This window comes from Lepidochelys olivacea, assembly GCF_965140295.1.
Source record: "Lepidochelys olivacea isolate rLepOli2 genome assembly, chromosome: 3".
NCBI classification, from domain to species: Eukaryota; Metazoa; Chordata; order Testudines; family Cheloniidae; genus Lepidochelys; species Lepidochelys olivacea.
In genome coordinates, this window is record NC_140413.1 from 103,964,258 (window position 1) to 103,989,974 (window position 25,717).

At 40.8% G+C, this 25,717-nt stretch overlaps 1 protein-coding gene across 8 annotated transcripts in view; it reads left to right on the plus strand.

Annotated features, from left to right (window-relative positions):
• MYB (MYB proto-oncogene, transcription factor) overlaps positions 1 to 25,185 on the plus strand; it is a gene marked incomplete at its 5' end in the record, with an annotated part of 34,644 nt that extends 9,459 nt beyond the window's left edge. For 2 of the 8 annotated variants that reach the window (XM_084623692.1, XM_084623691.1), the window contains 10 exons: positions 387 to 621; positions 1,582 to 1,662; positions 2,062 to 2,166; positions 3,452 to 3,709; positions 7,647 to 7,789; positions 8,235 to 8,349; positions 8,440 to 8,565; positions 9,926 to 10,036; positions 10,709 to 10,816; positions 23,815 to 25,185. In XM_084623692.1, the coding sequence (XP_084479818.1) occupies positions 387 to 621; positions 1,582 to 1,662; positions 2,062 to 2,166; positions 3,452 to 3,709; positions 7,647 to 7,789; positions 8,235 to 8,349; positions 8,440 to 8,565; positions 9,926 to 10,036; positions 10,709 to 10,816; positions 23,815 to 23,931 (1,399 nt within the window). In that variant the 3' untranslated portion in view covers positions 23,932 to 25,185. Of the gene's footprint in view, positions 1 to 386; positions 622 to 1,581; positions 1,663 to 2,061; positions 2,167 to 3,451; positions 3,710 to 5,759; positions 6,123 to 7,646; positions 7,790 to 8,234; positions 8,350 to 8,439; positions 8,566 to 9,925; positions 10,037 to 10,708; positions 10,817 to 23,814 lie in introns of all 8 variants that reach the window. The other 6 variants (XM_084623687.1, XM_084623689.1, XM_084623688.1 and 3 more) reach the window with 6 other exon arrangements.
• Positions 25,186 to 25,717: the final 532 nt, after the last annotated feature.

The following is a 25,717-nucleotide window of genomic DNA, read 5'->3' on the forward strand; positions in this document are numbered from 1 at the left end:
GAACACCTTTCTGTGTTACACACACCATTGAATTGTGACAAATTTATTGAGGACTCTTAGAAATGCTCTATACTGACAACAGTTTCCAGTCAATTAACTTTAATTTGAATTAGAGAGACAAGGTGGGTGAGGTAATATCTTTTATTGGATCAACTTCTTTGGTGAGAGAGACAAGCTTCTAAGTCACACAGAGCTCTTCTTCAGGTCCAGAACTCCGTGTGGCTCGAAAGCTGGTCTCTCTCTCCAAAGAAGTTAATCCACTAAAAGATATTACTTCACCCTCCTTGTCTCTCTAATAGCTTGGGATTGACATGGCTACAACTATATTGAATTTGAATTGAAAGTTTTATTTGAAAAAATCTTTATATGCATGTATTCCTCCGTAGAACTGATAATGCTATCAAGAACCACTGGAATTCTACAATGCGTCGAAAGGTTGAACAGGAAGGTTATCTTCAGGAGTCTTCCAAAGCCAACCAGTCATCATTAGCTGCAAGTTTTCAGAAAAACAATCACTTAATGGGCTTTGTTCACACTCCACCTTCTGCACAACTTCCAGCAGCCACCCAACCCCCAGTTAACAATGACTACTCCTATTACCACATCTCGGAGCCACAAAATGTAAGCTGCTGAAAACTTTTTGTTGCATATGTAGATCTGTGATTAAGCTATCTGCATTGAAATTGATGAAGAATGATGTTTTTGTTATTGCTTTCACGGATGGACTAGAGGAATGAGGGCAAATAAGGAATGCGGATCTTAGACACTCAGGCCCTGATTCCACAAGTCAGTTCAGCATGTGCTTAACCTTCAGAACATGCTTATGTCCCATTGAAGTCAATGGGACTTCACACGCATAAAGTTAAGGAAGTTCTTTGCAGAACTGGAGTATCATATACTACAATAATGGGCATACATAACCCTAAAATAGGTAAACCTGCTTTCATACCTTTGTGCTACAGCATTCTAACATCTTAATTTTTAAAACAAACTAACCAACTATAATGCATATGAATTAGCATTTCTCATGGTGGTAAGTATTGCACTTGTTGAAATTCAGCTATATTTGGGCCTGATTCTGTAGTCCCTTTTTATGTGACTCTCCCATTGACTTCAGTATTTGTTCTGTTTGAGTATTGATTGCAGGGTCATTGTTACTGTTTTTAATCCAAATCCTTTTATGCTAATAACTAATATGAAAATTATTGCTACCTTTAAACACAATTGTGTTATGGATTTTAGATTGCAGTTGGGTTTTACATTTTATTACAATCTATCTGTTTCCCATTTGCACTTCAGTTTAGAAACATTTAACAAACATAAAACTTTCTTTGAATTATTCATCCACTCTCAGAACTGGTGGGTGCTTCTTGTTTGAACGTCTTTCCTCCTCTGATGCTTAGTGTCGTATTTACTTGTTAAAAGCTGCTCAGTTTTCTTGCAAGTTAGAAGAGAGGAATTTTATGGATTTTAAATGTTCAGTGTAAGATGCAGGAGTAGTGCTTAAGTTTAACCCCAACACACACTGCAGCTCGCATAATGGAATTAATAACTTTGAGTGTCTTTTGTGTTTTGGCCTAGGTCCCTGGTCAAATCCCATATCCAGTAGCACTGCATGTAAATATTGTCAATGTCCCTCAGCCAGCCGCTGCAGCTATTCAGGTAGATAGTTTAAAGATCATTTCACGAGTCAATTTGTTAAACATTTGATATGGAAGTTAAAATGCAAACTTCTTACCTTGAAAAAACATTTTTAACATACTGAGTGATGGAGAAGAAAATGGGGAAGGGGGGGAGTTCTGACATAGCTAACGATCAGTTCTTTCGAGGTAAATTTGAAACACATTAGCTGATATTTAGTGTGATGGCTTTCACTTTTTCTATTTCAATGTCTGTATTGAAATTCAACAGGGATTTTTACAGTGGAAAACGCAATTGACATTTGTTTTACCTCTGAGGCTAATTTGGCCGTGATACCACAGGACGGCAAGCCATAAGCATTTTAGTTGCAACATCCGATCAGACCTTTATCTTTTCTTTTCCCTTAACTCTTAATTGCAGAGACACTATAATGATGAAGATCCTGAGAAAGAAAAACGAATAAAGGAATTAGAGTTGCTACTAATGTCGACTGAGAATGAACTGAAAGGGCAGCAGGCATTACCAGTAAGACTGTCACTGTGTGCTTGGATGGAGGGATAGCAGCTTTACCCCAGTGCTTGTCTTTTACCTTTTTACTCCCCCTCTGCCTGTGACACTAATCAAGGCCCTATATTTCCGATTTAAAAGAATGAAACATAGCACATATTTAGTATGAATTTGCTTTATAAATTTATGTATGTTATGGTACTAAACAATTTGCAGGTATTTTTACTTTTGCAAAGTCAGCGGGAGCAAGTTTGGGCTCTACATTTTACCACAAGGGTGATAACACTAAAGTTAACAGAGTAAATCCCACCAGATCTGATATTACTGGGGATGTGTGTTTCTGAAAGTGTGCAATGGTTCATGTAATGAAAATGTAGTGCCTGTTCATTAATTTTTCCTCTCTGTTGCATTCCTTACTTCAGCTGTGTATTGCATACTTTGTAAACTTCAGACTTGGTGCATGTTTGATAATTTGTTTTACTTTTCTGTGAATAATGTTAGAACCTTTAGCTGCATGTGTGCAACCCGTGCTGGCTATTACTGAATTCTCACATTTTGTCATGCATAGGTGGTAAAATAGATAAGTAGCTTATTCTATGTAATAATATAGTTAAAACAAATAAACCAAAATCATCCTAGAACATAAGTGATAGCCAGCAGATACTTTTATGAGTAATTTTTTCTGGTTAATAATAAAATGATTGTGTGCATGATGTGTTAGTTTGGCCACTTTTAACTTTAGTTAATGTTTTGCAATTTCTTCTGTTGCATGATCACACTGGAAAGAAACTTCTGTTAATTTGCTCTTCTGCTTTCCTAACCACGTTGATTTGACAGCCTCTTCATTGCATTGGTGTAAGCTGTAGTGTTAGACAGGGATAGAAGAAGATGAGATGTGCAAACAAAAGCAACTCTAACTCTTAAATCCTTTAGCCTCTTACAGAGCTGAGGGTTAAGCAGGGAATTCTTGCGAATTCTTGCTTCATGCAAGAATTGTAGACTCTATGGAACTTTTGGAGTAACATAGTAGTATGAATTTATTGGATATACAATATATATGCCCATGATACCTAATACTGGATCTAAATAATGAGGTACTTTCAAGATAAATAAAATGTACCATTGCAAGGTCTTGCATTGATGAAAGGAAACATCTTGACAATTGTTTCATAGGCGTAAGCTTTTAGATGATGCAACTGCTTTTATCTTTCCTCCAGCAGCATCTGACACCTTGTGCAATTTCATTGCTAAGTTCCTTCTGCCTTTTTTCCCTCCTTTTTTTTTTTTTTTCTTCTTCCCTTAGACACAGAACCACACGTCAAGCTACCCAGGCTGGCACAGCACCACAATTGCTGACAATACCAGAACTAATGGCGACAGTGCACCTGTTTCCTGTTTGGGGGAGCATCACCACTGTACTCCATCTCCGCCGGTGGATCACGGTTGCTTACCTGAAGAAAGCGCATCCCCTGCAAGATGCATGATCGTTCATCAGAGCAACATCCTGGATAATGTTAAGAATCTCTTAGAATTTGCAGAAACACTTCAGTTAATAGATTCCGTAAGTAGAACTCTCAGTTCCAGGCAAATTTGCATGCAATCTAGGTATAAGGGGAGTGGAGCTGGGAGCTCCTTATATTTATTTCTATTTTCAGAACGACATAAATGCAAGATTTGAAATTTATTTTTAAAATAACACATGGTTGTTTGTATCAAGTCCCAAAGAGTGATTTAATCTTATATAATATATGGATTTCTTTCTTTTTTTTTTTTTTCCCTCCTTGTGTGTGCGGGAGGAGTAATTTTCGGCAAACTACAAAATTCAGTAGTTTAAATCAGTGCTACTCACAAAGTGGTGGTCCGCGGACTGGTGCCAGTCCACGAGCTGTCGGCTGAAGGTCCATGGTGCCTGGGACCCGAGGCAGCGCATTCTGCTCGCGCCGGCTCCGCTCTGCGCGCGCTGCCCTGGCTTATGCTGGCTCAACCCCGGCCACTGCTGCAGCAGCTGCCGGAGATTCTGCCATGGCCGCTGCCCTTGGCCGGGTCGCGCCCCCCCCCCACACACCTTTACGCCACGGAGAGGGAGAGGCACAGCGTGTGTAATGTATGTGTGTGTTTGTTGCCTGCACGTTGTGGCATCCATTCACACTGCCTGCTGCCCAGCCCCGAGCAGACAAAGCCCACGGACACACTAATAAGGAGAAGACTCATTAATCTCTGGCAATTTCTTGGGCTTGGCTGCCACCCCCTCTCCTTTTCTCACCCCTCCACCCCACTCCAAAAAAAAAAAAGTAGCCCCTTGATGCTGGAAGACAGTTTAGCGCAGGTTTGGGGAGAGGAGGATTAATTATTATTGTTGGTGTTGTTGCTCTGTGAAATTTGACAGCATCTGCACTGATCAGCAGAGCTGGTGGAGTAAAAAGACACTGCAGTAGGTTGTCGGGTGGGAGCGGATAAGCCCCCTAAAAAATGTCTGCCAACTTTTATTACATTCATTATATTGTTTCTGACATAAATTAATATTACTACGAACGTTCAAGTAATATTTTCTTGGATCGTAATACTAATAATAGTCATTTTATACTATCAGCACAGACGCACAGCCTTTCAGTCAGTCTTCAGTGCATTTAAATGGGAACAGCTTTGCGAGTACGCCACACTCCCACTCCAATTAATACAGTGAAGAATGTTAGTTTTTCTGATCTGATGTGCTACGTGCCTATGCGAATACAATAATAATATGGCACAAATATGGTACCGGTCCCTGGTATACTGAAAAAAAATTGCCGGTCCGCCACATCAGATAGTTTGAGAAGCACTGGTTTAAATGGACTCTTCATAATACCCTCTCTCAAAATGAAATCAAATTAGAGATAACAAAACCAGCGTAATAGTGTAAGTGATATTCAATTTGTGTCAGGAGGCTGTAGTCTTATGTGTGAGTGTGCACACTTTTATATGCTTTTCTGGAATTCTTCCTTGCTGTGGGACATAACATCAATAGCTGCCTCTTTTCAAAGCTTAAAGAGCTTGCATGGCATATTTAAAGAATTGGAAACCTTAATTTAATACTGAGTGGCTTACTGCATTTAACATAGGCTTTTGTTCACTGTGATTTTTGGGTATGTCAGTTGACATAGAGCTATTACATTGATATGATTTTGTAGGTGTCATCTTAGTTTATAACAACTAGGGTGCACATTTCAAACTTTGCTACACTCATTCAGCATGTAGTTGCAAGCATCCTGGTTAGAGAGAGGATGAGCTTTATTTGGAGACTGATTAACGTATTCTTCCATAATACGAAGATATTATCTCTACATTGATGTAACTAATATTGGTAGGACATCACTTGACTCATTGCTACTTTCAGGAATTTGGTTTCCAGTACCAATGGAATAATATTCAGTTTAATATACTCAGTGGATATATTAAAAAGATGAGTAAGTGTTCATAATATTACTCAAAAAACTAGGGTCAAAGTGAATTAATTGGGAAGGGCTTTTTTGTTGTTGTTGTTGTTTGTTGTTACTGGCATATCGTAATGCTGTATTTTCATGAGGTGGCACTATATACTGTCTTATAGTTCCGTGCCTCCCACGTTGTTTCAGGATCCTTCATCATGGGGTGATCTCAGCAGTTTTGAATTCTTTGAAGAAGCAGACACTTCGCCTAGCAAAACTCCCTCAGGCAAAGTCTTACAGCTTCAGCAAAGAGAGGCCAATGCGTGTAGACCTGAAGGACGCCCTAGCACAAACTTGAGCAAAATAATGTTGAGTCAGGGTTCTCTTGACTCACCAAAGTCCTTATCTGCCTCAAAATGCAGCACAGCTCCGTTGGTCATTCTTCGCAAAAAGAGAGGGCATTCCAGCCACTTAGCCAGTGGCTACGCTAGCTCCTTCAGATTTGCTGAGGCCAGCAGTTCAACTCCTAAGCGCTCCCCTATCAAAAGCCTACCCTTCTCTCCCTCGCAGGTAGATCAAGTCTTCTGCACAGATGTTACTAATTCTCAAAAGTCACCAGAGTGTTAACAGTTTAGAAACTAATCCTTTGGAACAAATGACTAATTGCTGTTGCACTTGTTGATTTCACTCCATGTTTGAATCTTCTTACTGCTGTTAATCTTCACCACTGAGTTTAGATTATCAGCAAGCTAACTGTTGAGTCTCTTTTTTTTATTGTCTCTTTAATTCTTGGTGGTTTTGAAGGGGAAGATAGTTGTTTGCTTTTTCTTGCTTTTAATTCCTCCAACTACCAGAGTTTAACATTTCTGTTCGTTGTAACACTTTCCCATCTCTGTCCATTTACGCGGTGTGATTCACTGACCCAGAAAAACCCAAACTGTTTATTTAAATAACATGCAGATTGTGAGACAAACTGACAACAGCCAGAAAATTCAAATGATTCTTGCGGTGGGGTGGGACAGGGATAAAATTTGTATATGAAGGTCATCTTGATCTCCATTTTGAATTTCCTGTCATTTGTTGCTTTGTGTCACAGCTGTAGCATTATGTCAGCATGATTTTTTTTCTTTGTGGATTTCTTGGTTTTCTTTTATGATGGTCCTTAAAGAGAGAAAAATAATTTATTGGAGGTTATCAAATGCATTTTATTTATCTAAAGGTCTGCTACATTTGCAAATCGGTATATTTAAACATGTATTATTGACTGAGCTAAGTGCATATTTTGAGATGTAACAAATTAAAAAGATGCACATACAAAAATATAGTACAAGTAGGCCTATTGGGTAATATGTATTTTGGCAAAACTTTGACTAACAGAGTAATGATGCCACTAAATTCATAGAATCATAAGCATTAGAGATGGAAATGAGGTTAAGGCCACACCCTCCCAATGCAGAATTTTTACCTAAATAATCCAACTGTCTCCTGTTCAATCAGTCCAATACTTGCATTTCAGAACATTCAGTGCATTTGTAGCTTGCTATAATTTTCACTTTGTGCTGTGCAAATGGAATACTCTGTTTTCAGAGAGATAACAGGAGTTCAGTGTCCTATAATAAACACTTTATTTACTAATTTAAAAACATGCCTAATATTTTACATAAAGCTTAATGGGATTTAACCACCATACTCTATGAGCCAACTGCTGAAATCCTTACTCATTTTTACTGAAGTCTTACTTAGGCAAATGATGGTGGCAGTCATTTGCAGTTTATTTGATTAAAAACTGAATTGAGAAGATTTAGCTTTGTGAGTAGTGGTAACTGCTTCTTATTGGAACAGAAAGTAATTTTTGTTCATAGTTCCAGCACTTGAACTGCTAATTTTTTTTTCATGATTCTCTCAAGCAGCTGCTCATGAGTTAACACCCTTACCCTGTAATCAGACACGAATAGCCATACATACAATTATATGTGGATCAATAGAAATAATCTTGTTAATTGTCTAGAAAGATGATTTTTTTTCCCCCAGTTTTGCTCAAAGGCAACATCATCATCTAGGTGTTCATATTGCTTTTTCTTTTCATAACTGCAGTTCTTAAACACCTCAGCCAACCATGAAAATCTGGACCTGGACAATCCTACTTTAACTTCCACTCCACTCTGTGGTCATAAAGTGTCTGTTACAACACCACTTCACAGAGACCAAACTTTTAAGACTCAGAAGGAGAACAATATGTAAGTCCTTTTTATTTTAACATTGTATTTTCAGACTCTCCGGGGTTTATTTTTTTCAGTTTAGGACTGAGCCAACACAAAATGCTGGATTGTTTGTTACAGTCCTGTTTGTTGATGCATTTTATTTGGATTTTCTTTAGTTTAGAAAAATACTTCTATTTTTCATTATAGAGTTTCTGAATGGATAACAATCATGTATATACAGTCATCAATTTATTAGATTATTGTTTTACATTAAATGATTAAAACACGTGCTTCCTCCATAAAAGTAAAATAGCATAGTGTGAACTCATGGCATTATCACAGGATAGTATTTAATATTAATTTAATTTAATAATCCATCGGTCTTTAACAGTAGGTCACTTTTTCGTTGAATTATAGGGTCAGAACAAAGATGCTCGAACACATTCTCTGTAAAAAAATTTTTCTCTCGCTCATTTTAAAGTTTCAGAACTCCAGCCATCAAGAGGTCAATATTGGAGAGTTCTCCAAGAACACCTACTCCATTCAAAAATGCACTTGCAGCTCAAGAAATCAAATATGGCCCCTTGAAGATGCTGGTAAGAAAGAAATGGTGATAAAAGTCACTTGGATATTAGTGTGAAGGGATTGCCTGAGACATAAACTATACATTTTTTTTTTCCTTTCAGCCTCAAACTCCAACTCATCTTGTAGAAGACCTGCACGATGTTATCAAACAAGAATCTGATGAATCTGGAATTGTGTCTGGGCTACACGAAAGTGGAATCCCTTTGGTGAAAAAAATCAAACAAGAGGTAAGGCATAAAACTTTTACGTGGGGCAACCTAAATCAGTTTCACAGCAAACGGTTCTATCAAACTTATTTTCAAACAATCAGATGTCTTTTTTTCCAGGTGAATACCAAGTTCTTAGTGCCTGAGCTAAATAATAAAACATATGAGCTAAATAATTACTCCTAATAATATTAGTAAGACTGTGTTTTAGTCCTGGGTATTTTTTGTAAAAGTCATGGACAGGTCACGGGCAGTAAACAAACATTCACGGCCTGTGATCTGTTCATGACTTTTACTATATACCCCAAACTAAAACTTAGGCTGGGGGCCATGGATGCTCAGAGGGGTGGGGTGGCGGTTTGGGGGTGCTGTGAGTGCTGGGTGGGTGGCCCGGGACCCCCGCTGGTTCTGGGGGCAGGGGAGGGTTGGTGGGGCTCGCAGGCTCCCTACCCAGCTTCGTGTCTTTGCAGCTCCTAGGGGGAGGAGCGGCCAAGGGGTTTTGCACACTGCTCCTTCCACAAGCCCCGGCTCCGCAGGCGCAGCTCCCATTGCCCGGGAACTGCAGCCAATTGGAGCTGCGGGGGCGGTGCCTCCCTGGCCCTTCCACCTAGGAGCTGCGGAGACATGCCGGTGGGAGCCAGAGACCCCTCCCAGGTAAGGAACCCCCCCCCACTGGGGGCACACTAACCTCCTTCCTCAGCCCCCTCCCACACCTAGACTGCTGCTGCTGGACCAGGGACTGCCAGCTCAGGCAACCCCTGAGCCAGCACCGGCCACTGCAGAAGTCACTGAGGTCACAGAAAGTCACGAAATCCATGACTTCTGTGACCTCCATGACCAACACACAGCCTTAGCTATTAGTACCCAAGTCTTCTCCCATTGACTTCATTGGAAGTCTCTGTTGATTCCAGTGGTTCAGGTTATTATATAATGTGCATTATTTGCATCTTATAAAGGTAGATTTGTCCAGAAATTTGGACTAATTTTTCTAATATTGCTGAAATATATAAAATAACCGAATGGGGACCATACTACAGAGTGACCTAGAAGTCCGGTGGTTTGAAAATATCTCATTACATTAATTTATCATTTATGCAAAGCCCCAAAATACATGCTCTGTCACTACTTTTAAAAAAGGATTACAACTTGTATAAATGAAAGTGGAACTAGTGAATATCTGAATGCACATATTCAAAGATCTGTTATTTTTTAATTGAGTATTTAAGAATTTTTGGATGTAAAGAACAAAATTGCTACAAAGGGCTAAATTGTGGCTTTGGACACCTGGACCCTGCAGACCAGTCCAGTTGCTGAGGAACTTAAAGCATAAATATTCTCATGGACGTTGCCTTTTAACACATGGTTCCTTTTCTGCTTCCAGGTGGAGTCTCCAACAGCTAAAGCTGGAAACTTCTTTTGCTCGAATCACTGGGAAGGGGAAAACCTGAACACTCAGCTCTTCACACATGCATCTACTATGGAAGATGTGCCTGTACGTACAAGTGTCCAAACTCCAGAACTCTTTCTTCATTTTTAATCCAACATTCTTAATGGCAAGAGACAGAACAATTTATTTTTAAACTTCCTAACAGGAAAAGTATTGGTGCATTATGTATGTAGTGCCATTTGTGTGTTTGTGTATTTTACACATATGTGAAAGACATGGGGCAATTCTGGTCTTAATTAGACCTTTGTGACTCCCACTGAAGACAGTGGGAGTTGCAGGCATTCAGATATAGGTGTGGCATTCCCAATTGTCTTTGTAAAAGGCATCCACTTAGAAGAGAGCTGTACCTCTATATAAAAACGCCTAGATCACAGAGTTAGAACTGGTAGAAGAGAAGAATTTCCACTTGGGTCCCATTCTGGCAAAGCATGTGCTTAGCTTTAAACCTCTGAGTAGTTCTATTCAGTTCATTAGGATTGCTCACATGCTTAAGTGCTTTACTGGATCAGGGCCTTACTCTACACTTTATAATGCTGCTCTATAATCAGGCTTCAGGGATGAGAGGGCCCAAGCTCTCTATGCAACAAGGCATGCTATTATCCAGTGTGCAATTAGGGTGGATCTGTTTTTAAAACGTTTAAATATTGTTTGTGGTCTTTCTAAATTTAGTGTTATGAAAATTCCTCTAAATATTCCCCCTTTTTTTTTTTTGTTTAGAATCTTCTTACTAGTTCCGTTTTAAAGATGCCAGCGTCAGAAGAGGATGAAAGCATTCACAAAACATTTGCAGTACCTAGAAACAGGCCATTGGCTAGTCCGTTGCAGGTAATTGATCTTCAGATATAAATATCTCTTTATATGTATACTAGACATCTCTTACAGAATGATTTAACAAGTTTTCAGGTGCAGAGAGGTGATATCTTAAGATTAATTGCCCAAGGTTTAGCAAACTCTCGGCCTCACTTTATCTGGTTGTGCATTCAGTGGTACTCCATACAATATAATGTAGCAGAGTGGCACAGTCAAGCTAGTCCCTAGCTGAAAATAAGAGGATACTAGAGACACACGTTTAACTCTAAAAACAACGATGAGTCCTTGTGGCACCTTAGAGACTAACACATTTATTTGGTTTAACTCTACCACTTGAAAACCTCTTAACTCAACAAGACTTTTGTTCAGCTTTTGGTATTGGTCTCTCTTGACTGTATTAAATGTTTGTATGTTTTACTGTAATTTGAATAAGGCTAGATTCATTAAGTGTTTACATATATATGTTTTGCCAAATTTTAATATATAAATATTTAGCCTTTAACATTCAAAAGAAACAACATAGGGTCTGATCCATTTAGGTCATGGGAAGTCCTCCCACTGATCTCTATGTTCTTTGAATCAGGCCCTAGAAAACAACAATAAAAAGTTAGGAAATTGAATAAAACAAAAATAAAGCACTTTACAGATACTGACTAATTAAGCTTCCTTCACAGCGTTCATTTTAAGGTAGATGGCTAAACAACATTATTCCCCTTTTACAGGTGGGGAAAACCGAGGCAGAGACATTTAAGTGATTTGCCCAGTGCCAGAGAGTGCGTCATTGTTAGAGTGGGGATTAGAAACCCCATAGTTCCTAGTTTTCAGACATGTGTTCTACAGTATACCACTAATACTCCTCCCCTCCCTCTCTAGCTAGTAATAGCATGATTCAGCATTTATGAATAACCTTTACTTTAATAAATACAGATTAAGAATAGTTTTACAGATAAACAATCTACTTTTGAATTTGCATTAATAGAAATGTTGATTATTTATTACAGTTCAACAAAGCAGCAAAATCTGCCTTTGATTAATTCGCTAAACCATGGTGTATAAAGCAGTACATTAAAAGATCATAAGTCTGTCCATGTTTCTACATTTCAAAGGTTAACAATATGTTAATATCAATAGTAGAACTGTGTGAGAACCAGAATTTCTATTTAGCAGGAAATTCCACAGTTTTAAAATTTGTTCTCTTTCCAAATTGGAATGAAAACAAGGAATTTAGAAATTTCCAGCAGAACCAAATTTTTGAAAAAATTTTGCTTTGGGCCAATTGAAACAGTTTGTTTTGAAGCTGAGTTTTAAATATATATACATTTAATAATATAAAATAATTTCCTAAGTGAAAATTGGTTTAAAAAAAGTGTTCCGTTCCAACAATTAAATGGAACATTTTTACTATATCAGAATGCTTCTTTTCCATATTCTTTTCTAAACCCAATTTCTTCAAAATCGACACATGCCAGTGTAAAGTTTCAATATGAACCAGAGGTTCCCAAATTTTTTTTGCTGCGCCCCCCTTCTCCATGGGAATCACATATAGGCCTCTTCCCCAACTCCCGCCCATCCGGGGAAGAAAGTGATTCACTGAGGGCAGAGGGCAGCTTATATCCAGAGTGGTTGCAGGACCCCAACTGTCTTCATCTCCAGAGGTGCCTATGGCAGCACAGACTGGAGCAGACCAGGGTCCTCACCCTCCCTCCCTCCCTGCCCAGAGCCTCTTGTTCCTGCAGGCTCCAGAGGATTTAAAATATGAGGGGCTGTGGCCTGCCAGGTATCCAGGACAGGACAAGGCAGCAATAGGAAGAGCACACAGGGAGTCCCCAGTGGCCAGGGAACTGAGAAAGGGGAGAGCAGCCGACTGCTGCTGGGGCACAGCAGGACTGCGCTTTCTCTTCCTGTCCCCAACCACTGGGAACTTCCTGCCTGCTCTCCCTGCTGCACAGACAGCCACCACGCCTCTGATAACCCCGTCATGCCTTTGGAATTGCACCCCTCTCCCCAGTTTGACAATCAGCAGTTTAGACAAAAGAGCATTTTCTGGTGAAAAAGCATTCTGTCCAAAAAAAAAAAAAAAAAATTCAGCACGCTCTAGTCAATGTGTATAAGATCAGGTTGCGTTACTGAAAGGTGTCTAGCTAAATCCTGAACACTTCCATGGAAAAGTAAACCCCCACTGAATTTTAAGATTCTAGGGGAAGGGGTCGGCAACCTTTTAGAAGTGGGGTGCCGAGTCTTCATTTATTCACTTGAATTTAAGGTTTTGCATGCCAGTAATACATTTTAACGTTTTTTAGAAGGTCTCTCTCTGTAAGTCTATGTATTATATAACTAAACTATTGTCGTATGTAAACAAGGTTTTCAAAATGCTTAAGAAGCTTCATTTAAAATTAAATTAAAATGCTGATCTTATACCACTGGCCCACTCAGCCCGCTGCTGCGGAGGACTGGGGGTGTATGAGAGGGTGCAGGGGTCGGGGCAGAGGGCTGGGGGTGTGGGCTGGGTTCGTGGGGGTGCTCCCAGCCCCCTGCCCTAAGTGGCTCATGGCAGGGGGGCTGGAGGGGATATGCCATTTCCACCCCCTTCCCCGAGGTCCCTGGAGCAGAGAGTGCACAGGGGCTCATAGCAAGGGCAGTCAGCTGATCGGCTACAGGGAGGGAGAGGAGGAGGGGCAGGAACCCAGCACGCTGGGGGAAGAGGTGGGGGGAGGGGGGAAGCTTGCCTGCCCTGCAAGGAAAGAGCGGGGGGCAGAGAAGAGCGGGCCGGGCAGGATTTTTAATGGCACGCTGCTGTCTGCCAGGGTCGGCAGACAGCAGTGTGCCATTAAAAATTGGCGATGGCACGCGAGCCATAGGTTGCCGACCACTGTTCTAGGGTGATATTTTCCAAAATGACTAAATGAAATAGGAAACCTGCACAGCACATTCAAAAGACCAGCCTGGGAGCTTAAATTCATAATTTTGCTAGACACTAAAAGTCATGAACTGAATAGAGACACTGGATTTATGGCTTATGACAAAATTCTGTAACCCACTAACCCCTCTTTTTATCCTATGACTACAGGGGTGTTAATGGACCACTCTACCTTGAATGGTCCCTTAGAATATGTGCTAACTACTTAAAGGTTTCAGAGTAACAGCCGTGTTAGTCTGTATTTGCAAAAAGAAAAGGAGTACTTGTGGCACCTTAGAGACTAACCAATTTATTTGAGCATGAGCTTTCGTGAGCTACAGCTACATCCGATGAAGTGAGCTGTAGCTCACAAAAGCTTATGCGCAAATAAATTGGTTAGTCTCTAAGGTGCCACAAGTACTCCTTTTCTTTTTACTTATGCTGAACTATCTGTTTGCTCTTGCACTTAGCTGTGAGGCTCTTAGGGCTTGGCTACACTTACATTTTATAGCGCTCTAACTTGCTGGCTGGGGGGGGGAGGGGAGTGTGTGAAAAATAACCTCCCTGAGCGCAGCGAGTCAGAGCGCTTTAAAGCTAGAGAGAGCTCTCTCCCAGTGCTCACGCGCGACCACACTCGCACTTCAAAGTGCTGCCATGGGAGCACTCCCGCGACAGCGCTTTGAAGTTTCTAGAGTAGCCATGCCCTTAGTACCTTTCCCAGACCTGAAGAAGAGTTCTGTGTAGCTTGAAAGCTTGTGTCTGTCACCAGCAGAAGTTGGTCCAGTAAAAGATATTACCTCCCCCACCTTGTCTCCCTAAATGACATAGGAGCAGAAATCCCATTGAAAATCAGCACTTGTGCTCCTTAGGAGTTTTTGAAAATCCCTCCCCGAGTAACTTACAAAACATTACTGTCTGGTGAATGGGATATTTTGATCTTTGGAAATATTAAATCAAGTTACATTTCCTATTTTGTCAAAGTAAATTTTTTCATTAACTGTTATCAACCAAGGGCCTTATTCTATTTTTGCTCCTTCCTCATATCAGTATCTGTGGAGAGTTTTGGTATGTATACAGATTAATGTATCAGCCTAATTTCTGTACAAAATCTTGACACATTTCCATCAGACAAAAATGCTATTGCCTTCAGTGGGCATTAAGGAGGCTCAGTGAGTTTTTAGCGCCTCTCAGGATTTGGCCAAAAAGGCATTTTACCTAAGTAGGGACGGAATAAAAACTGACTTAATAACTTAGCCTAAGAATTAGTAACTGGGAAACTGAAAGAAGAACTAGTAATAAAAAATACAAAAAACAAGTAGCTGACAGAAGACACCTTGGAACAATAGTTCAAAGGTTAAATTCTTTTCTTCTCCATACTTGACAAAGAGACATTCAATGTTCAACCCAAATATAAAATAAAAATTAAGAATGAAGCTACAGGCTGAAATGCTTACCTATTATGACTTATCTGTTTTCCCCCCAGAGGTGAAATACAGCCATTTTATAGTAATACAGCATCAGGGTTTGACTTTGTGTCTCTCATAACAAATCCAAATTAGTGACATGCAGATAAAGAACAAAAGAACCAAATTCATCCCTGGTGTAACTGTTGACATCAGTGGATTTACATCAGCGATGAATTTGGGCCAGTATTTCTCTCTCCAACTTGTAGGGACAATTTTACTCTCATCAACTTCATTTCATCCACTATAGGAGGATCCTGTGTATGTAGTAAAAGCAGAATGTTTTCTAACAGGTATAAAACAGCTGAAACTCTTCAGTGCATAACCAGATTCAGTAAGCTTTCCCTTACATTGTTCCCCTCCCTGCTCCATTTTCTAAATGTTTCCTCCCTAGGTAGGTTTACTAGTAATCATAGAATCGTAGGACGGAAGGGAAGGTCTTCTACTCCCGTCCCCTGCACTCAAGGCAGGACTAAGGTGATGCCTAGACTACCACTGATGTTGGCAAAACTTATATTGCTCAGGGATATGAATATTCCACCCCCCGAGTGACATAAATTATGCCTGCAAAAGCATTAGTGTGCACAGCACTGTGTCGGCAGGAAAGCTTCTCATGCCGCTCATTGTGGGTGGATTAATTATGTTGATGGGAGAGCTCTCTCCAGTCGACATAGAGCGACTACGCGAGTGATCTTACAGCAGTGCAGCTGCATCGGTATAGCTGTGCAACTGTAAGCTCTCTAGTGTAGACATAGCCTAAGTATTATCTAGGTCATCCCTTACAGGTGTTTGTCTAATCTACTCTTTAAAATCTCCAACGATGGAGATTCCACAGATTCCCTAGGCAATTCATTCTAGTGCTTAACTACCCACAGTTAGGAAGTTTTTCCTAATGTCCAACCTAAACCTCCGTTGCTGCAATTTAAGCCCATTGCTTCTTGTCCTATCTTGAAGAGGTTAAGGAGAACAATTTTTCTCCCTCTTTGCGACAGCCTTTTATGTACTTGAAAACTGTTATGTCCCCCCTCAGTCTTCTCTTCTCCAGACTAAACAAACCCAGCTTTTTCAATCTTTCCTCATAGGTCATGTTTTCTAAACCTTTAATCATTTTTGTTGCTCTCCTCTGGACTTTCTCCAGTTTGTCCACATCTTTCCTGAAATGTGGCATGCAGAACTGGACACAGTACTCCAGATGAGGCCTAATAAGCACAGAGTAAAGCAGAAGAATTACTTCTCGTGTCTTGCTTACAATATTCCTGCTAATACATCCCAGAATGATGTTTGCTTTTTTTTGCAACAGTTTTACACTGTTGACTTATATTTAGCTTGTGATCCACTATGACCCCCAGATCCCTTTCCACAGTACTCCTTCCTAGGCAGTCATTTTCCATTTTGTATGTGTGCAATTGATTGTTCCTTCCTCAGTGGAGTACTTGGCATTTATCCTTACTGAATTTCATTCTATTTGGAGAAATAGTCTGAAATGATATGTCCAGATCATTTTGAATTTTAATCCTATCCTCCAAGCATTTGCAACCCCTCCCAGCTTGGTATCATCTGCAGACTTTGTAAGTGTACTCTCTATGCCACTATCTAAATCAGGGGTGGGCAAACTTTTTGGCCTGAGGGCCACATTGGGGTTGCAAAACAGTATGGAGGGCCGGGTAGGGAAGGCTGTGCCTCCTCAAACAGCCTGGCCCCCGCCCCCTATACGCCCCCTCCCACTTCCTGCCCCCTGACTGCCCCCCTCAGAACACCCAACCCATCCAACCCCCCCGCTCCTTGTCCCCTGACCGCTCCCTCCCAGGACCCCCCCCCCCGGGACCCCACCACTATCCAATCCCCCCTGCTCCCTGTCCCCTGACTGCCCTGATCCCTATCCACACCCCCACTCCCTGACAGGCCCCCAGGGACCCCTGAACCATCCAACCCCCCTATTCCTTGTCCCCTGACCGCCCCCTCCCAGGACCTCTGTCCCTAACTGGCCCCCACTCCCTATCCATCCCCCCCCCCTCCCCGCTCCCTGTCTCCTGACTGCTACCTCTACCCCATCCAACCGCCCCCTGGGACCTCCTGCCCCTTATCCAACCCCTCCCTCCCCCTTACCATGCCAGCTGCAGGACAGGCTTATTGGAAAGCCTGGGAGGTGGGTGTGCTCAAGCCGCGCTGCTCGCACGGTGGCATGGTTGCGGGGGAGGGGCCGGACTAGCCTCCCTGGCCGGGAGCTCAGGGGCCAGGCAGGACGGTCCCGCGGGTTGGATGTGGCCCGCGGGCCATAGTTTGCCCACCTTTGATCTAAGTCATTGATGCAGATATTGTAGAGAGCCAGACTCAGAACTGATCCCTGCAGGACCTCACTTGATATGTCCTTCCAGCTTGATTGTGAACCACTGATAACTAGTTTCCGGGAACAGTTTTATGCACCCACTTTAAAGTAGCTGTACCTGAAACTTTACTGCCCAGCCTGAAGCTAGACCCCAGCTCAAACAAACACCTTTGTTTATCGGAACACCCAGTTATCTGAAAGCTTTGGATGTCCCCCAAGCTGTTCAGAGTGTACTGTGTTTGGGCTTTATGTGATTGCTTAATTTCACCCAGAGTCCTTTCACGGTCATGATTCAAACAAAACTCCATTTCACTGCAGATGGAATTTTGCCTGAGTAAGGACTTCAAGAGATAAGACTTTGGGATAAGTTCTTACCCAGGCAAACTGATTCACTTCAGTGGTATTTTGTCCGAGGAAAGCCTGGCTCTGTAAGGGCTTTAGGATTTGGCTGTTCAAGTGTAATATGCATGCTTTTAAAGAACATTTATATATTCACTAACATATCCACTAGTCCATCGGATAACAAGAATGATCATAAAATATACAATACTAGGGAAAGAAAAACAGGCTAAATCAGACTGCGCACCCATTCCTGCAGTCTTCACTCTGGCAAAACACATCACCTCACAGCAGCCATTTTAAAATAGAAAACTTCTAAAAAAATTGATTTGTTTAGAAATAACACAAGGAAACTACATGTTGTACAAGCCCTACATGTTTAAACAGCACATTCTTAAACCTTTAGCTCCCATCACTTTCCTCTTTTTAACCACAGACTGACACCCTTCAGTTTGAATTTCCTGACTTTCAATGGTTTATGTCACAATCTTAATTTTCTTTTAAAGAATGGGTTTAATGCAAGTTAAAAACACAGTTACTTCTACTCTGGAGCCTTGTTAGTCTTCTCCAAGGGCCCTGGTTATGATATGACAGGATCTTCAATTTTCTCCTTTTTTATTTTGTGGATTTCTTATAGCACATTGAAGTTAGGCTAGAAAGCGAAACACATACACATGAGACCACATATATAGCTTGCAGCAGAGGTCTTTTTGAAGAACCTGCTGGTGACTGGCTTTCTGGGGATATTGGGGTCATAAGGCCATATGTTTCCCTCTGTTCCCAGAGTGAAGCAGCCCTAATCCCGCTAGAAGAGTTGAACTTTTGTGGAGGGAAATGTGGCCATGATGTATAGTATGTTTTCTGCTAGTTGGGTAGCCCCCTCTCTCTGTTCTATGGCTGATACACAGGCGCCCTTGCTTCCTTCAGTTGTGCAAAGCAGAAGAGGTCAGAAGTCAGGGGACAATCAGTCTGTGCAACAGCGTTCTCTCTGAGCAGCAGAACTTAGGTGCAAATGCATCAGAGGTGACTGCTGCCTTAACAGCTGTGGTTCCTTCATGCAGTTTTCAGAGACCACAGGAGCGGTACAGGCACATGGCAGCAGAGAGGCCATTGCAGTATTATCATGAGCTTTGAATTGAAATAATGTAATCTAAAGGGGGAAGAAAAATCTAAAGGGAAAATCCTGAAGTCTTTACTTGGGAACAAAATCTGACAGGTGTTCAGTGTTTGTCCCATTATCCTTACCCAGGAAAACTCTCGTTGGTTCCAAATGTGAATGTTGCCTGAAATAGGATTCCTATCACTACCAAATACTTGTTCCTAACATTGATATAATCAGTATAATAATAAAAGCCAAAGGGCCGTGACATTTTATTTTATTTAGCAAGAGTGGGCTACATATCTGTACAACTGGAAGAACACCAAGTTGGGGAGGGGATTGCTCAGTGCCCCAGTAAGAGCCAATGTCTACACCGCAGTCAAACATCCGTGGCTGGCTCATGTCAGCTGACTTGGACATGCCGGGCTTTGGCAGTGGGGCTGTAAAATGGCAGTGTAGATGTTCAGGCTCAGGCTGCAGCCCGTAGGGTCCCAGAGCCCAGGCTTCACCTAGAGCCCAAATGTCTACAACACAATTTTATAGCCCTGCAAGCCCAATTCAGCTGACGTGGGTCAGCCACGGGTGTTTACTTGCAGTGTAGACATATCCTTAGTGCTATTATATTGCTGCTACTTAAGCAAATTAGAACTGATTAGTTGCTAAGCAAATGAAGTACGATTGGTTTACAGTAACTTGACATCTACATTAATCTTCACATGGAACTGATAAATAGCTAGTGAAAAAACATGCCTCAGTTCCAAATACTGATGAAATAGGGAAGCTTAAGGTTATATTTGATGGGTATTATGTTCTGTTAGGGAAATACTTTATTAGGGCATCTATTCTGCTGTTACTGTTAAGTAAGGAGCTCTGCATTTCTACTGTAACCCTGCTTCTAACGGCATGCTGTCACTGAGCCATAAAATATCAGTATAGGTTGCAATTAGTCTCAGTACCCCACATACTCTTTAAGCAGAGAAGGAGGGTAAAACACTCTCAGTAGTCTCACCCCTTAGAATGTCTGTGACAGTTTCTTTAATGTCAGAACAACTGGGCCAAATGCTGCTCAGATGCACCTGGGCAAATGTAGAGGAACATCAATAACTACAGTGAAGCGATTGCAGATTTTCACTGGCCTAACTGAGATCAGAATCTGGTCCAGGGAGTTTTAAATATATCCTCCAATACATGCCTTTGCCCAAGAGTTTTATTATATTTCCATCAGTGTAGTAGTTCTGTATTACGTGACTACAGAAGTGCTTGTTGCGAGTACCATTCTTAGCAGGTATAGTGTGGTAATGCTGAAAGAACATGTTAAAAATATACAGACAGCATAATATAAGGAATTCATACTCTGGGCGCAGAAAGGCTAGTCCTGTCAGAAAAGCACCTTTGCACAGCCTTGTCTTGCTTTACTGTTCTGTTTTCTTTAAAGGATCCAAGTTTTTATTTAAAGTGCTTTAATTGGATATCCCAGTTAAAGCTTTAACAGTTTGTTTACAGTGCACTTCTGCCTGGGGCAGCTGAAGGCACGTTACAGGATAAGTGAGATAATTCATCTGCCAAGAGAAGGATGTCCTGGTAGGATTACTGATGCAAAAAAATGAATCAAGGAGAATGACATGGCTAGAATTGTACCACAGGTCTCTTAATTGTATGGGAACTCATGGTAGCATACATATTCTGTTTTTTTTCCATTATTCTAATTTAAAGAGGGAAGAAACTGTCAGTGAAAGAACAAAAATAATGTGCTCTGCCTGGGTTGTGAGACCTAACAATCTGTGCCAAGAGTGGAAGTAGAGTTGCCTGAGTTCAGATGACTTTAACACATGCCTCCAAAAGTGAGCTGCAAGGCTGGCAGAGCAAAGGCATTGTGCTTTGTTAGGGGCTTGTTCTAACTTTCTTAAAACATTATCTGAATACCAAACGACAAGAGTGAAAACTTCAATAGAAATCACACAGGTACTTTGGTCCAAATTCCGTGGTCCTTATTCAAACAAAACTCATACTGACTTAAATTGGACTAAAGAATTTGGCTGTTCATGGGTACTTTGTGTGTGTGGGGGGGAGGGAGAATTAATAAAGTCTAAATTTCTAGTACAGATAGAAAACATATTAGAAGCCAAATTCTGCCATCATGTGAGTTCTGCTCTATAGACATAAGTCACTTAAAACTGATGCATGTTGTGGATCCACTGAATTCTCCTCTACCCCTCATAATATTTGTGTGCCTGATCTAACTCTGCTTCCTCATTGTGGCATGGGAGACAACAGACACCAAAAGTAGGGTTTGGTACTGTTTCATTGGATTCTTCCATCTTGACACTCACTTAAATGAAGTCCAATGTGGTAAAAATGTTATTTAATGCTTTTTAAGTGGAATAACAGACATGTAGCAGCCTGCTGAGATATGGAGATGGCAGGATACATGGGTTTTTAAACACATACATCTCTTAATGCAAAGAGCCCAATGTAAAAATACCTGACACTCAAGAATAGTTTATGAAATTGGGACACTCTCTGCATGATTTTAGTTCCATGTTTAAAAAATTGTCAGCTTGTGACAGATGGAATCTTGCTGCCATATGTTTTCAGCTATTTAAAGGAAGACTGAACCCACTTTTGTAGACCAGCACATTGAAACTTCAGAAGCTCAGAAGGAAAATGGAGACATACTTTTGTCATTTAAAACATCAGACTTCTGGAATGACCAAACAGGAGAAAGTTTTCTTTCAACTATTTACTAGAGACCAAATTTGACCCTGTAGTAAAATCAGTGGCGTTACACCAGAGATTAATTTGACTCTTTTGAGAGAGAATCCAGAAATGTGGGGGTAAACATTTCACAAGCACCTAAGTCACTTAGGTGTCTAACTCCCATTGAAAGTCAATGTAACTAGGTTTCTCAATGACTTAGGTGCTTTTGAAAATTGAACCCTGGAAGCTGTTTACCTAAAACATACGAGGAAGTTGCAGCATTTTGAGGCATGTCACGTGCGTCTCTGTGAAGTGAAAAGTATGTCACACCTGCTTTTCAGCTGTGGTATGTAATCTAGACGGAGTCACACCACACGGTGTATGACAAGATGAGGTTGGGTTGAACTAGGCGTACGACATGTCTCTTCACAGATACATGCAGAGCCTAATGATTTCATGTCTGACCTAGTACTCCTTCTGGGTGAGGGGACTTTACTGGAAGTCAGTGGGAGTTTTGCATGCAAAAAGACTGTAGGATCAGACCCAACATTTGGAATCTAAAAATAAATCGGTGAAGGCAAAAAATAAATTTAAAAAAGAAAAATCCAGATATAATATGATGCGCACCAGCCTTCACCTGGATTCCACTGTTTATGTGTTGTATCCCTTTCCCTCCACTGGTCATTTATTCTCTCTTTTTCGGATTGTAAACCCTTTTGGGCAAGGAGTACGTCTGCCTGTGTATTTGTACAGCACTCTGCACAGCAAAGTTTTTATTGGGGATATTTGTTAAATGTTATCTAGGATAACACATGTATATAATCGTTCAAATTATATACTGGGTTCCATGGCTTTTCACATCAAACCTAAATGTGTCTCAAATAACATTGTTCCCAGTTAGGATGATAGTCTATATAAATTCAGGTTAGAGACTAACTAAGGAGCCTATTATGTGTTCAGTAGGCCAAAACAAGTACCTTAAACAGCACATGCTTTAAGTTAGAGTCCTAGAATTAGGGCAAATAATGACCATGTAATTGAACAGTGTGGATCTTGAAATGTACAAGATGCTGCATGTTGCAGGCAAAGGAGGATTCGTGTTTGTTTCTGCTGATTTGGCCACACTTTTAGATCTTCAGGCAATCAGGAGATCCACCAACTTGGTTGTTAACAACAATTCCCCTCTTAGCAAACAATTTTGAAGCAAGTAATTATGTTTAGATGTTTGGAACACAGAAATTTGTATGGCTAGCACTGCCTAATAATGCAGTTGTGTGTTTAGATGGTAAATTGTCCTGGCAAAAGTGTTAGTTTGAACAACAAAAATAGATCAGAGGAAAAATGTGTGTGTTAGTAAATTCCAGGAGCTGAAATTCCTACACTACTTATGGCTCCAGGCAATGAAGAACATTTCACCTGTATAGTGAGTAAACAAACACACTGTGCGCAGCCCTCACAGTGGATATGTTTATCTCAGTGTAACACTGTACTGAACAGTCTACAGTCCCTGTAAATAATCCAAGAACTGAAATGTCTTCAATTATAATTAGCCTGTTATTTCTGCTGAAAGCCAGTTCTCCCCCTCCTCCTTTCTGCTAAAGTGGATCTGCGACTGGGTACGTGCTAATCACTACACACAGGCAAAAGTGGCTAAGAAGGTTGAACTATTTGTTAGCTGCCGTCATGATCATCAAATCTGGTTGAGGGGTGCAGAGGCAGGTAGAATCTATCTTCATAGTCTAAAAATCCAGCAGGAATTTACATGGGCCTGTAGTTTTTAATCTGTCAGAGCAACGTTAGGGTTAACCTGCAAAGAACATCTCTAGTTAGGCCTTTACTAGAAAGGCAAGAGAAGGGAACTCTCTGAAGATACTCTTGTACAGAGGAAGGACAGCCTTCCAAGTCTCAGGAGATTTGAGTTCCATTCCCTGCTCTGCCTGTTTGATCGTAAATCATTTAATCTCTTTCTCTGCCTCAGTTACCCATCTGTAAAATGGAATAATATTTCCTTGGTATATCTTGTCTAATTAGATGTTAAATTCTTCAGGGCGGGGGACTGTCTCCGAGTATGTTTGTATAGTGTCTAGCACCTTGGGGTCTGATCTGAGCCGGGCCTGGAGGTGCTACCGTGATACAAAAAAATAAATAATATTCTACCAGACCCTAACTTCTCTCCTTGTTTTTAAAATGTAGCACCTGAGCAATGCCTGGGAATCAGCATCCTGTGGGAAGATAGAGGATCAGATGATCCTCACCGAGCAGGCACGCAAATACATGAATGCATTCTCAGCACGGACTCTGGTCATGTAAAGGGTCTACAGACAAGCATTACGGTTTTCAAAACACTTCACGTTGACCTGGAATTCACCGTTCCTCTACATGGAAACTTTTCGCGAATGGGAGAAGAACATATTTTTGTTGTGGTACAACAGTTGGGAGCAGCACAAAGTGCATTTAGTCACGGAGCATATTCTTGTTGGATTTCACCCAACTTAAACGGATTTTTTTAAAATAAATGACACTTGCCTAAATTATTAGGCATTGAATTTTAATCAACGAATTATTATCTTAATGCAGACTTTTAAAAATCAAGTGATTGTTTTTGTACTTTTTCAGATCAAGCAGACATAATACACCAGTATTGTTATTTCAGTGACAAACCGTGTGGGGTTTTTATAAAGAGCAGGTACTCAGACAGTTCTATTCTGAATCACAGAACAAAATGCATTGGTACAAAATACTGCAATAAAAAAGCATTACTACAAACGCTAGTCTATACAAAGGGGGAAACTGATCAAGATTGTGAATGCTCAAAAATCCATACCGTTTGAAGTACTATTTGATTTTGTTATGGTTTTAGACCACTTATACATTGTGTGTTTCTGTTTTGGGGGGATTTTTATTAGCTTGCTTTAAAAATTATTACTGTATGAAACATAGATTTATGAGAGCAAATTATATTTTTATTCAGTAATTTAATTTTGTAAATGCCAAATGGATACTGTGTTTTGCTGCTACGGACTTTAGCATGTAGACATGCTGCCAGTGTAAAAGGGGCAGTAGAGCTTTATATGGAAAGAAAACAAACTTTGGTGTTAGCTAATTGACTCTGCACTAGCATTTCAGACCTTTTTATTTTATTTTTTTATATATTTACTTTCCCCCTCCCCCTTTTTTTATAAGCAATACTTTTGAACACTGTTCCTGGGAGATTTCTTTTTTATTTTTTGTCTGGTTGTGTTTTGTTTCTCATTGGTTTGTAAGAGCATGCATTGCACCTTCATATGTTTGGGAGAACGCTGTCTTGTTCATGTTGTCTGTTTCGTTCCATGTTTAGCCTAATTGTTCCCTAACTTGGGTTTCACATACTGAATCAGGTTCTTAGAAATGTATGGTTCTTTATACTGCCGTACCAAACCTCTACCGATCTGGCAAGAACACTGGTTTTTTTTTTGTTTGTTTGTTTTTAATAAGACTCTGACTTTGCTGCCTTAATAGCATTTGGTGCAGCTTCATCTGCACTTAATTTTTGGTATGACAATGTACTGCCTTGTAGATAAATAAAGTGTGTCCTTTTTTTTACTTAAATTCGCTTAGTCTCTGAAACTTGCTCCTATCAAACATTATTGTCAGAAATAATATTGCCACCATCAGGTCAACGGGCTTGAGGCCAATGGGACAATTAGGTGAGTAAGCAGTAGCCGTTGGGTTCTGCCTCAGTCCAGTATATAGTAGTAGTGTATTCTTAGTAGCAGTTTAAGAGTAGGACTTTGTTCAGACCTCAGGGGCCTCATCCTGGTACACAGTCAACACCCTCAACTCTTATTGACCTTTATGGGAGTCAAGGGTGCTCAGCTTCCAGCATATTCAGGCCTGAAAGCTACAGCCACACCAAAAAACAGAGTAATCTTGGCAACTGAGGGGCTAGCAGCAGCTTCTGTGCAAAACTGGTGCTCTGCTGGGTTATTGTCCAGTTTATTTGCATCCTCCCATTTGAGACTGGCATACCAGATGCAATAAAAGCAATATCCTGGGTGCATATACTGCAGCAGGGCGTTCATGCGTACTTTTTTACACGGCTCAACAAGCCAGAGAT